Here is a 12,609-nt window from a genome sequence, read left to right on the forward strand (position 1 = left end):
AGGCAAGAATAGTGTAGTGGATTACCATTTCCTTCTCCAGGGGATCTTTCTGACTCAGGGATTGAACCCACATCTCCTGCACTACAGGCAGTTTCTTTACCAGCTGATCTACCAGGAAAGCCCTGTACTCTACATGTAAGTTAAACAAGAAGGGTGACAATGCACAGCCTTGACATACTCCTTTCCCAATTTTGAACCAGTCTGTTGTTCATGTCCAGTTCTAACTGTTGCTTCTTGACTTGCATACAGGTTTCTCAGGAGACAGGTAAGGTGGTCTGGTACTCCCACCTCTTGAAGAATTTCCCACAGTTTGTTGTGATCCACACAGTCAGAGAAGCAGAACCATCAGCAAATATTGACTGAGTGCCCACTATGGCTTAGGGATGCACTATGCACTGGATAATACATGTGAACGAGATGGACCAGCCCTGCCCTCATGGGGCTGGCAACTGCCTGGGCACCCAATCCGAGTACAGCATGACAGATGCGAGGATGTGGTAGGCTCAGCTGTATCTGAAGTACAGGGATAGTATAGCTTTAGAAGACTGACACATAGATACATTAAACAGTCTTCATGGAGAATACAGGGCAAGAGTCTAATAAACCCCAGCTTGGACAGAGGTAATTCCCTGCTTACCCAGGGCCCAGCTTCACCCACTCTTTGTTAGGGTAACTCTTATATACCCCTCCATGGCCTGTTACTCTTCCCCTCTAACTTCCAACCATCAAAATCACCAGTGAATTATTAAAAAGTCTTAACAAGTCTGTGAGAAAGGAAATGGCCAGGAGGACATGCCCCCTTGATCCAGCCCTGCCTGAAACCCTGTCCCAGGAAGTAGTGGTCAATGGCCACTGGCCCAGTTCTCCATGACTTCACAGAATGAGCACGTTGGCCAGACCTGATAAAACTTTTCTTCCCCTCCCACCTTCCCCTCCAAGGGCTGCCTCTTTCAGTAGGCCCTGCCTTCCACCAGTATGTGCAACAGCACCAGTCAACTATATGAGAAAGGGCTAAGCAGGGCAAAGACCCTCCTCCCCGTGCACCACAGTCACCCACACAGCAAAGATGTGCCTTCTGCACTCCCAGTAAGTGTGGGTCGTGGCTTCAGTGCTCACCATAGTCCGTGTTTTCAGGTTCCCAGCAATTTGAAGGCCAGAAGTATGGGGCCTGCAAAAGAGCACAGAAGTCAGGACTGAGGATGCCAACTCGTGCCCTCCCCTGCCAGGGGCCCATGGTCAGCCCTCCGTGGCCCACGGAAGATTCCTCCCTGACAGGCTCTGTCTGCACGTCCTTTGTGTTGACACTGCACCCTGACTCTTTCCTGTTCTTAGCATAGCTGAGGCCAGTCACATTTTAATCTAAGTGTTGAGAAATAAAATCTCAGGTCAGCCAAATAGATGCAAAAGTGAGAAACCTAGTTTACAGGGCAAAAACTTCATATCCTGAAACAATAGAAGTCTAATGCAGGAGTCAGACAAGCACCGTTTCCTGGGGCACAAGCTCCAAGTTCCTTTATTGCTTTGCTATGGACTGAATGGTGTCCTCTTGAATTTCTATGATGAAGCCCTAACCTACCTACCACCCCCTCACCCCAGTGTAACTGTATGTGGAGGAAGGAAGTGATTAAGGTTAAATGAGATCACATGGGTGGGGTTCACGTGTATTGATCACACAGGATTAGTGTCCCTATAAGAGGAAACACCAGAGAGCTAAAAACCTCTGTCACTATGTGTCTCTCTCTCTACCACGTTAGGACACAGTGAGAACCGATCATCTGAAAGTCAGGATGAAAGCTCTTCTCACAAACTGAACCCCGCTTGAGGCTTAATCTTAGACTTCCAGCCTCAAGAGCTATGAGAAATACATTTCTGCTGTTTAAGCCACCCTGTCTACGGTATTAGTATTTCCTTACGGCAGCTGAGCAAACTCAGACATTCTTCGACCCTGTCTGAAGAACTCCATTCCAAAGCCTTTTGGTTTAGGCCTTGATGCAACCCCTTATGCTCTGCTCAAATTCACTGTAGGACAGGATTTGAGAAAAGGAGAGGAAAAGGTTTGGGAAGTGTTACTAGGTAGTGAATAGAAATTTCACACCAAGAAAGTATATGTAACATGATATAGCAGTAGGATTAAGGACTTTGCAATCCAGCTGATCTAGGTTCCAATCAAGGTTGTCCCCTGGATTGACTAAATGTCCCATTAATTCTCCAGGTACCTCAGTTTTTGCAACTGTAAAATGGGTGATCTTTATCCCCCCAAAGTTTGTTCTTTAGAATAAATGAGATATGTGTAAAGCAACCAGTGAATGCTAGGTTCTCCATGAGGGCATTTTACTATTATGTGTGTATGGGGGGGTGCGTGTGTGCAAAAAATAGCACAGACAAGTTTTCTTTCCCAGAGTTGGTGGGAGGTAGGAGTTGCTTCCTTAAATACCATCGGTTTTTTTTAAGGTAGTTCTAATCTGAGATCAGATGATGAGAAGAAAAGGAGAAGCTGAAGGCCTACCTGGAAACGATAAAAGGTGCCATCATCTTTCATGGTAAGAACATGGTCTGAGATGGGAAAGACGTAGCCCTGGGCAGCTATAAGGCTTCCCAAGTGTATTGCTTCAACTGAAGGGACAGGGAAGAAGAAAGAGAAGTTATTGCAAAACTGTCATAATGCAGGGGCCACTTAGATGAGGTGTAAGTGGGATGGGGTAGGGTGAGCAGAAAGGCAACTGGAAGTCAACTGTCATCACCCCCAGATCACAGCATGATTGGCTGATAATTTCTGAAATGACTGCACTGGGCTGGGTGGAGATATCAATGGTTGGGAAGGCGACACGTGTCTGAGACTCCTATGGATCCCAGCTCTGAGCATCTGATATTGTTTAACCCCCCAAGACTTCCAGAAAAAAAGTCTAGCTTCCAGTTAGGATCATGAGCTCTGGTGTGGAAGTCTGTAAATAAGTGAGACGCTTCGCGTAAAGTGCTTAGCAGTGTCTGATGCATGGTAAATGCTGGCAGCCCTGATTCATATTTTTAGTTTCATTCTCTCTCTTTTTTTAAATCACCACCAGCAATGAATATGCAGCCCATAGAGTCTTCAGACTCACATTGCATTTCCTGACATGAGAATCCCACCAGCAATGAGGAGGGTATTACGGTTCTCTTATGGATAAAGAGGAATTAGAGGAAGAGAAGGCAGTAGCATAGGGAGGCCAACCTAATACAAACATTGATATTTTTGCTACAACTTGTTGTTTTGTTACTTTAGCACCAGCCATAAGTAGATTCACATAAATAGTTAAGAATCTATATTTACTCTGAGCAGAGCTAAGAAAAAAGAAATTTAGATGGCTCTATCAGACATGATTGTGTGTGCTAAGTCACTTCAGCCATGTCCAACTCTTTGCAGCCCTATGGACTGTAGCCCATCAGCCTCCTCTGTCCATGGGATTCTCCAGGCAAGAATACTGGAGTGGGTTGTCATGCCCTTCTCCAGGGGATCTTCCCAACCCAGGGATTGAACCTGTATCTCTTATGTCTTCTGCATTGGCAGGTGGGTTCTTTACCACTAGCCACCTGGGAAGCCCACATGATAATCTTTTACAAGTCTAAAAGTATTCTTATCAATAAAATTAATTTTTGACTGTAGAAATTATTGACATACTCAGGGAGTCTCTAGGAATTATTAATTTCATAAGTTCTGAAGCTTTTAAAGTGACTTGTATTGGCTTTATTTGCAAACTTTTGGGGAGTTTTAGCAAGTAATTAAACCTCTTCATTGTGATTCAGGCAATGTAATTTTCAGAGCTGGCTCTAGAAGGCTGTTCAGTGATAGTGCTACAATTTTCAAGAGGTTGTATATGATCCAGTCATTTTGCATATTGAGAGTCTGCTATTCTTTGGAAGGAGTGCATACATTTATCACTGGTAGAATGGGATGAATGGAATTGTATTTTACTTGCTTAGTGATAACCAGTTTGGTTCTGAAATCTATATGCTTCAAGAACCATGAGTCCAGCAGAAAAAGGACATTTCATCACCTGCTCTTTCTTCAGAGAAGGAAGAACAAAACCCAGTAAGAAGGGGACTTTCATGTTACCAATCTGGAGCTAGAAGTCTCACTTCATTCTTCAAAAGGCTTGTGCTTAGAGATGCCGCAGATGGGAAGGAAGAAGGGAGGGAGGGCGGACTTTGGCCACCTGATTTCCCAGGGTCTTGGTTGGCCTCATTTCTGCTGGTGAATTGTCCTGACTACTGCTCAACTACTTCTCAGAAGCCCAGATGGGTTCCAGACCTTGACATCCTCCCAAGGGCATCAAAGTATAATAAACCATGAGAGATAAGACCTGTATCATTCAGGACCTCTCACAGAAGCTTTGCTCATCAGGACCAGAGGATTCCTACAGCATGGTCTACCACTAGGTGGTTCAGGGCTCTCAGAATATACCATTGCTGCTGCTACTACTACCACTGAAGATAATGATAAAATACCTGTCAGAAATATGATAATTATTCCAGAAGGGCAAAGAAAACAGTACTCTTGGAAGAGAAAAAAAAAAACCCACCATGAAGAAGGGAGACTCTTCATCATGTAACTAAACTTGTAGAGACTTACACAGTCCAGTTTTTCAGAAGCAGATAATTGGAAGTCCAGGCTGCATAAGGCAAACACTTAGGGTAGTCAATATGGGTTTTTCCCTTAAAAGGATTAGCATTTATAGTTTGCTCCTGTGGTTTAAGAACTTAACTAGAATTAAGAATTTCCACTCAACCTGAGAGTGGTCACTAGTCATGAGGGAGAGAAAGGCTAGTGCCAGTTCTGTTCATGACCTGCTTTCCTGGCACTCAGATTTCTGGCAACTATGTTTAATTGAATTCTATGTAAATTATAAACTGGGCTTCCCTGGTGGCTCAAATGGTAAAGAATCTGCCTGCAATGCAGGAGACCTGTGTTTGATCCCTGGGTCAGGAAGATCCCCTGGAGAAGGGAATGGCAACCCACTCCAGGATTAATGCCTGGAGAATCCCATGGACAGAGGAGCCTGGTGGGCTACAGATCATGGTGTCGCAAAGAGTTGGACACAACTGAGTGACTAACACTTCCACTTCCATAGTCAATGGTCTATTAAGGGCTTCCCTTGTGGCTCAGTGGCAAAGAGTCTGCCTGTCATTGCAGGACACATGAGTTTGACTCTTGGCCCAGGAAGATCCCATGTGACAAGGAGCAACTAAGCCTATATTCCACAACTATTGAGCCTGTGCTGTAGAGCCTGGGAGCTGCAACAAGAGAAGCCACCACAATGAGAAGCCTGCACACCACAACTAGAGAAAAAAAGCCCTCTTAGCAACAAAGACCACGCACAGCTCTCCACCACCCCAAAACTCACTAAATAAAAATAACTTTAAAAATAGTCTATTAATATTAAGAGCATCAGATTAAAATACAGAAATGCTTGAGCTGTCATAGTGACCCCAGCAAGGAATCACAGTTGAAGCCAGACACCTAGAATGGGCACTTGAAAAAAATCTTTAAAAAGCAGAGCAATTGAAGGCCATTTAATTTGGGGCAAGTAGATCTAATCCCCAAGAACATCAGAATACATTACTGGATGTTTGTAAATATGACTTTCAGGCATCAAGAATACTTAGTTAAGATGGGGAGTGTATAATAACTTCAGAAAAGTTTACTTACCTAGAATTTTTATTTTTTCCTGGAACCGCCCCCCCACCTCCATTTTCTAATTATGCTGTAAAAATAAATTTTATTGTTTATTTGCTGGTGGGAACACAGATTTGAAAACTGCTTTATTGGCCAGGGTTTGCTGTTGTTTTTCTGGTGAGGTTTTCCTAATTGCATTGCACAATTAAAGTTGAAAAAAATCACTCCTTCACTTCTTGCAGAAGCAGAGAACAGAAGGAGTCTTAGCAAATAATTAAACCTCTTAATTGTGGATCAGGCAATCTAATTTTAAGAGCTGGCTATAGAAGGCTGTTCCGTGACAGTGCTACAACTTATCTTTAATTGCTGTGGCTAACCAGAGTCCATGTTATTGTATCGGGCTCTTTGGCATTCTAAATGGTTGCTCATTTCCTCCAAGGGTAATTTAAATTTAAAGACAGAAACTCAGTGGAGGAAATAAATTAATTTTGTTTGTAAAGGGAGTGAGTTCACATCTAGGAATTCACTTGTATAAGCCCAGTTCTCAGGAGGGTAGGAGAAACTGGTTTGGAATTTGGGTATGGCTTGTTCACTAGTATCATGCGGGTAAAGTCAGGGTTGAGGGTCAAGTACCTGGGTCCTCGATGGAAAGGTTCTTCATAAGCCACTGTACAATGTCTGTACCTGCAACAGTAAAGCAATTTCAGTTGAAGACCTCATGGATGTTTAATTCTGTGCCAGAGGAAACATGGTTACCTGAGAGATCCCTAGGTCCAATTAGCACACCCCTGGAGAGCTAGGTAATACTGATACTTTTCCATCCTAACCAACTCTTTCCATCCATCAGGATGCTTCCATAGTCACAATCCCATTCTTTTTCTTAAAAAATCCATGTCTGATGGCTCAGGATGATCTTGTATCCACGTTTCTAGGGAGCTTCGGGAGGGGACTTCCTGGGAATACATATTTTGATGACATGCTAGAAGACATTTTATCACTCCAGAACATTTCCTGAGGGAGGAGACTTCTTTTACCTCCCTATCCCCAACGGACAAGCCCTGCCCAACAGAGATGACCACACAGGTTCCTAAAACAAACAAACAAACAAACAAACCTCTAATTTCTTCTGGCCTGGGCTTATCCTGAATGAATAAGCCCCTGTGTCTGTGGGAGAAGCTTCTGTGTGTTCATCCAAACCTCTGTCCTCCATCCCCTGGGCAACAACTAGATTACTCTTTCAGACCTTCCTACAGTTGGGTGTGGATTGAGTTCTGACAAAAGAATGTGGGTGGAAATGCCATTTCCAGACTCGGACCATAAAAACTCCTGTCTGTCCCTCCACATCCCACACCCTTTCATCCCTATCTGCTGGATGAAGGGAGAGAGGGTAGAGCCACAATGTGGAAGGAGCCTGGGATCCTGAACAGACATGAAGATTGATGCCCATCTGGGGCTCTGAACTGATTGAAAAATATACTTGTGATGTTGAAACCCAGGCATTTGAGAGTTACCTGTTTTAGTATCTAGTATTACCTTAACTAACATAAATCTTAAGAATCAGAAGGGACTTTTAAAACTTATCTACTCCAACCCTAGCCAAGCATCATCCACAATACCCTGGATAAGAGGTGTTCTAATTTCCATTAAAAAAAAAAACCAAAACCCCCCCCCAAGTGCCTGGAAACTCACAAATTCCTTCCTGGCAAGCCTGTCCCAGGTAAGTCATCTTCAATTTCTCTGAACTGAAGTTGGCCCTTCTCTGAACTCCTCTCTTTGGTCTTAGTTTTGCCCTCTGATGATAGAGAGAAGAACTCAGACCTCTCACTCTGTGAGACAGTCCTTCACTTATATGGACAGTACACTTAGTGTATTAGCAATGCTATCCTAGACTTTCCCCTGCTCCAGGTGAAACATGCCTGGATTCCTCAGCTGTTTCTTCCCATGATATAATTTGGGGTTTCTGACCACTGTGGTCAATATTCTCTGAACATATTTGCTTTTGCTTGCCTCCCTTTAGCACCTAGGACCAGCGTTCTCAGGAAAGTGCAATTCACGTGGGGGTGAAAGCGAAAGTGAAGTTGCTCAGTCGTGTCCCACTCTTTGTGACCCCATGGATGGCAGCCCACCAGGCTCCACTATCCATGGGATTCTCCAGGCAAGAATACTGGGGTGGGTTGCCATTTCCTTCTCCAGGGGATCTTCCTGACCCAGGGATCAAACCTGGGTCTCCCACATTGCAGGCAGATACTTAGCCTTCTGAGACACAAGGGAAGCCCTCATGTCGGGGTAGAGGAGTCCAATTTTCTGGGAGGTTCTGAACTTCTGGACAATCTACCATTGTTATTCCCATATCTCGCTTTAAACCAGTGCAGATCTTCAAAGGTCTGTACTTTATCACCTCGGGATGAAATGTTAGATAGAAAACAATCTGAAAGGGGCAGTGTTTCCACAGACCTGAGTCTTGTCATGGGTCTGAGTTGTGCAGTGGGGGAGAGGGCCTGCCATCAGCTCTCCTTGCATTGACTCCCAGCTGAAACACTGGAGAACCAGTAGAGGGGGTTGAACAACTAGTTCCCTTTTTCCAAAAGGAAAGTTGCTCAGAAATTTGACTGAGGGTGAGAAGTGCGATCAGTACAGGCCTGAGTGCTAGACATTTTGTTGCTCTCTGGAAGGAGAAGGAATCTTGCAGAGTAGACTGTCTGGTTCTTTGTGTACCACCCTACCCGCCCAGGACCAGCCTCCACTGATACAGCCCTTCAAGTCCCCCACATTTCAACCTCAAAAGCAGGACTTCTAAGCATTGCCCGACTCTTGCTCCTGGATGGCATCTATGAGCTAAACTTTGGATTGAAAACACTCCTATTCATTCATGTTCTTTGAGAGAAAGGGTGAGTATGTGTGTGTGTGTGTCCACTTCCTCCAAATTATACAAGTTCAACATTTGTCCTCGGAAAGGAAGAACAAAGCAGAAATCAAATAAGAACTGTAATCCCAAGTTGGGGGTGGGGTGGGGGGAGACTCTAACCTGTTTTTCCCTCAAAAGAAAAATAGTCCTTTTTTTTTTTTGTGGGTTGCCTAGAAACGGAGAGGTTTTCAGCATCAGCAACAGCTCTCCCCCGGGCAGGAGGATTATCTTTCTGCTGAGCTTGCTGAACCATTATTTATCACCTGCCAAGATTGATTACTCACCCTGGGACAATGACAGCCCTTCCTTTCCCCTGTTAATTACTGTCATCATTAATATCCATGTCACTAATTAGTATTCATTCACATTGAAACTCCTTCCTTGCTATCATATCCGCTCCCCACCCCCCACCCTACCCGGGCCTTCGGCACTATTGTCTGGGTTTCTGTCCCGCTTTGGCTTTCTGCACTCATGTCCGGCCTAATTGTCCACCAGGCTCCGGTTTGCATTCACAGAGCTCAAGAATCACATGTAACCACAATTTTGGTAAAGAAAGCAAAGCCACAAAAGCCCCTGGCCTTCTCCCCTGCCCTTGCGGGGACCACAGACTTGGGTTTCTAATCTCTGGTGCAGCCATCATGACCGTCACCATTTCATTCAGGGAGCTGGGTGACCATCCTTAGGCCCCCACAGGGCCGAGCTGCTTCTCCTGGCTGTCGAGGGCACAACCTTCAGTCCGCAGCAGCACACACCCCACTGCCATCCTCAACACATGTGGGCCCTGTTTGGGGGACCTGAGCACACACAGTGATGCCTGGGACTGTGGACAGTCTCATTCTCATGGGTATGGGTTATTGCTTTGCCAGGCTAATCCAGGAAGGGCCAGCCTCAGCCTTGTGGCAGATTCAGCCTCGGGAACAAGGAAGGGAAACTGTCCTAATATTATGTCCTTTAAGATGGCTACAATTACTACCCTGTAGAATCAAGCGAAAATAGTCCAAATCATTATCAGGGAAAAGCATTTTCAGTCTTCTTTTTTCTCTTCCCTTTCTTCCTTCTTTTCCCCTTCTCCCAATCATTCTTCCCTTCTTATTCTAGTAAGAAATCAAGCAGATTATTTTCCTATTCTATCCCAAATTGATGGTTGCCTTTTGTTACTGCTACTGGATTCTGTTTCTTAATCTTTGTCAAGCTGCAGTCCCAAGTGGATTGGGTCTGGAGCACAGCCTCCCACTGCCCCAGGCCCGGCACTTTTGCTGCTCTTCAGGACTTCCCAGGTGGCTCCCTGGTAAAGAATCCACCTGCCAATGCAGGGAAAGCATTAGATGCAGGAGATGTGGGTTCAATCCCTGGGTCAGGAAGATCCGCTGGAGGAGGAAATGGCAACCCACTCCAGTATTCTTGCCTGGAAGATCTCATGGACAAAGGAGCCTGGTGGGTTACAGTCCACGGAGCGCAAAAAATGGGACCAAGCATGCACACAAGGAAAGGGCAGAGGAATGAAGATAGGACTTGCAAATCTGTCTACTTCTTGAGGAGTAGAGAGCAGGAGGCTTGTCATGGGCCTCTGATCAGTGGCTCCCTGGCCATCTGGCTGGGCCTGAGTCTCAGAGTGGCCTTCTGTAGACTCTAACGGGGCTGGACTAAGGGTGACCCCCTCCTCCCTGGCATTTGTTTACTTACTTACTTGGGTAGAGTGAGACTCAGTGACTTCCTCCCAAGTCATATTAAGTCTAAATCAATATAAATTGGATTTGAGTGAGCTAGTAAGACCTTCCAAGATTTTAGAGAGCTCTCTTCCTGGTGTGGGGGAGACACTTATTATAAAAGCATTCTGTTCTGGGCTCAGCTTCAGGTGTTTTAAGCTCCCTGAAAGAACAAGGGATACCTTGAACTTCTTTTGAAAAAAAGTCAGAACCCAAGCAGATCCTACGATGACACACTTCTTTCATTTCCCCCAAAGTTTTGTTATCAATCTGAACCCAAATTAGACTATGCAAGCTTGACAAAAGACTGGTTCCAGTCACCTGCAAATTTCAAGTTCCCTGCAACTTGGTAGCTTGTATGTAATGGTTCTGGTAACTGAAGCAATTAACAGCTTACTCATCAGTCCTGCCCACTGGGGAAAGACACTTCCATTTGAGTAAACTATTTTTTTCTGGAGCCCAACTGAGGATAAGATGGTAGTCCTTAGGCAAGGTATGACTCCATCCTCCATTGGATTTTCACGAAACTGCCAAGGTCTCAGCTGCTCCTCTGAGTGCAGAATGCAGCTCTATGCCATCTCATCATGCAACCAGGTGCTATGTGCAGGCCAGTGTCCACCCAGAAGGATGACAATCCCCAGTGCCCACTGTACTAGGCCAGCACTAGACACTTAACCCTGTCGTCATATGTCATCTTGACAATATGTAAAATATAGTAACTCACATCCATTTTAGAGATTAGACCCAGAGAGGCCCCAGGTCACATGTTAGTACTTAATGCAGCCCAGTTTGGAACCCAGAATATCTCATGTCTAATATTATTTCCACTACACTGTTCTGCTCCTCTTATCTCTGAATAACTTTCCAAGTAGTACACAGACAACTGGAAAAGTTATCTTCTGTACTCAACTGCCTTCCTGAAGCTGAGACACTAGTTTAGCCATAATAATAATTACTGCTTTAGCTATTAGGCTAATAATTTATTGAGTAATTTCTCTATTTGAAGTTTTGGAATGATTCTACTATAATACTGTATGCACGCTAAGTCGCTTTAGTCATGTCTGACTCTTTGCAACTCTTTGGACTGTAAGCCCACCAAGCTCCTCTGCCCATGGGATTCTCCAGGCAAGAATACTGGAGTGGGTTGCCATGCCATCCTCCAGAGGATCTTCTTGACCCAGAGATCAAACCTGTCTCTCTTATGTCTCCTGCATTGGCAGGCGGGTTCTTTTACCACCAGCGCCATAATAATTTCATGATGTAAACAGATTATTATCTCCATTTTGCAGATGAATTGACGGACACTCTATAAGTAGAGAAGCTTTTACAGTTTTAGGCCATTCTTTTATGACTTGGTTAAAAAACAATAAAATATAATAGCTATCAGAGAAAGCTTAAGAGGAGACATTTAACTGGGCTTTGCTGGGTGGATGAAGTGAATAGCTGCCAGTAGGAGAGAAGGAAATACAGGTAGAAGGACGAGAAGGAAATACAGGTAGAAGGGCTAGTGTGGTAAAGCCTAGTGGCATTTTTGAGGGGTACTGTTTGATCAATGGGTTTGATTTTTCCAAGGAAAATGGTGCCACATTTAACAGATATACACTTGCTTCCCAAGCATATGAAGCAATAAAGCACACTGCTTATAAAGTCGGGCAGACTGGAGTTCCACTCATGGTACATCATTTCCAAACTGTATGACCCTGGGCAGGTACCTTAACCACCACCCACTCCAATCTCCATACTCATGGGTTAAGTGGGGGAAATTCTGCCTGCTTCCAGGATAAAACAAGAGAAACCCTCACCAAAATCCTGACCCGTGGTTTTGCTGAAATTTCTTATTAGGTCACCTACCTGCTCTGTGCCCTCATTTTTTTCTTGTATGAAAATGAGGACAATAATAAGAAGGACCTGATGTTTAGGCTCTGGGGTTAAAGGAGACGCTGTATGCGCAAGGCCGGCACAGTGCCTGGGATGTAATAAGCATAACACGCGTGAGCTATGGAGGCAGTCTGTGTTTCATATTCACATTGGAGCCAAGTCATCGGCATGGCTCAGACAGGCAGCAACAACTTGAACTGCTTGTTATCTGCCTGTTTTTTCATTTCAGGCCTCAGAGAATCTCAAAGGTCTTCTGGTACTTTTTAGGAAGGGTTTTCTTGATGGACAGAAGGGGAGGGAGTTGCAGAAGGCAAGCTTTACTAGGCGGCGGGGCCTCATGGAGCCAGGGGTCGGGGGACCCACTCCGGCAGCTTTTGTAGCCTTGCTCCTCAGAGGATACTTTCTGGGTCTGGGAGGACCTTCTCTAGGAGCACTCATCTCAGTCTGGAACTAGACATCCACGATGTGAT

The 12,609-nt window shown here is 44.8% G+C and overlaps 1 protein-coding gene across 5 annotated transcripts in view; it reads right to left on the minus strand.

Annotated features, from left to right (window-relative positions):
* RGS6 (regulator of G protein signaling 6) overlaps positions 1 to 12,609 on the minus strand; it is a 617,420-nt gene that overhangs the window by 101,107 nt on the left and 503,704 nt on the right. For all 5 annotated transcript variants that reach the window (XM_040226156.1, XM_040226155.1, XM_040226152.1 and 2 more), the window contains exons 4-6: positions 6,284 to 6,334; positions 2,507 to 2,613; positions 1,117 to 1,168 (exon numbers count right to left, since the gene is read on the minus strand). In XM_040226156.1, the coding sequence (XP_040082090.1) occupies positions 1,117 to 1,168; positions 2,507 to 2,613; positions 6,284 to 6,334 (210 nt within the window). The remainder of the gene's footprint in view (positions 1 to 1,116; positions 1,169 to 2,506; positions 2,614 to 6,283; positions 6,335 to 12,609) is intronic.

This window comes from Oryx dammah, unplaced genomic scaffold (assembly GCF_014754425.2).
Source record: "Oryx dammah isolate SB20612 unplaced genomic scaffold, SCBI_Odam_1.1 HiC_scaffold_26, whole genome shotgun sequence".
NCBI classification, from domain to species: domain Eukaryota; kingdom Metazoa; phylum Chordata; class Mammalia; order Artiodactyla; family Bovidae; genus Oryx; species Oryx dammah.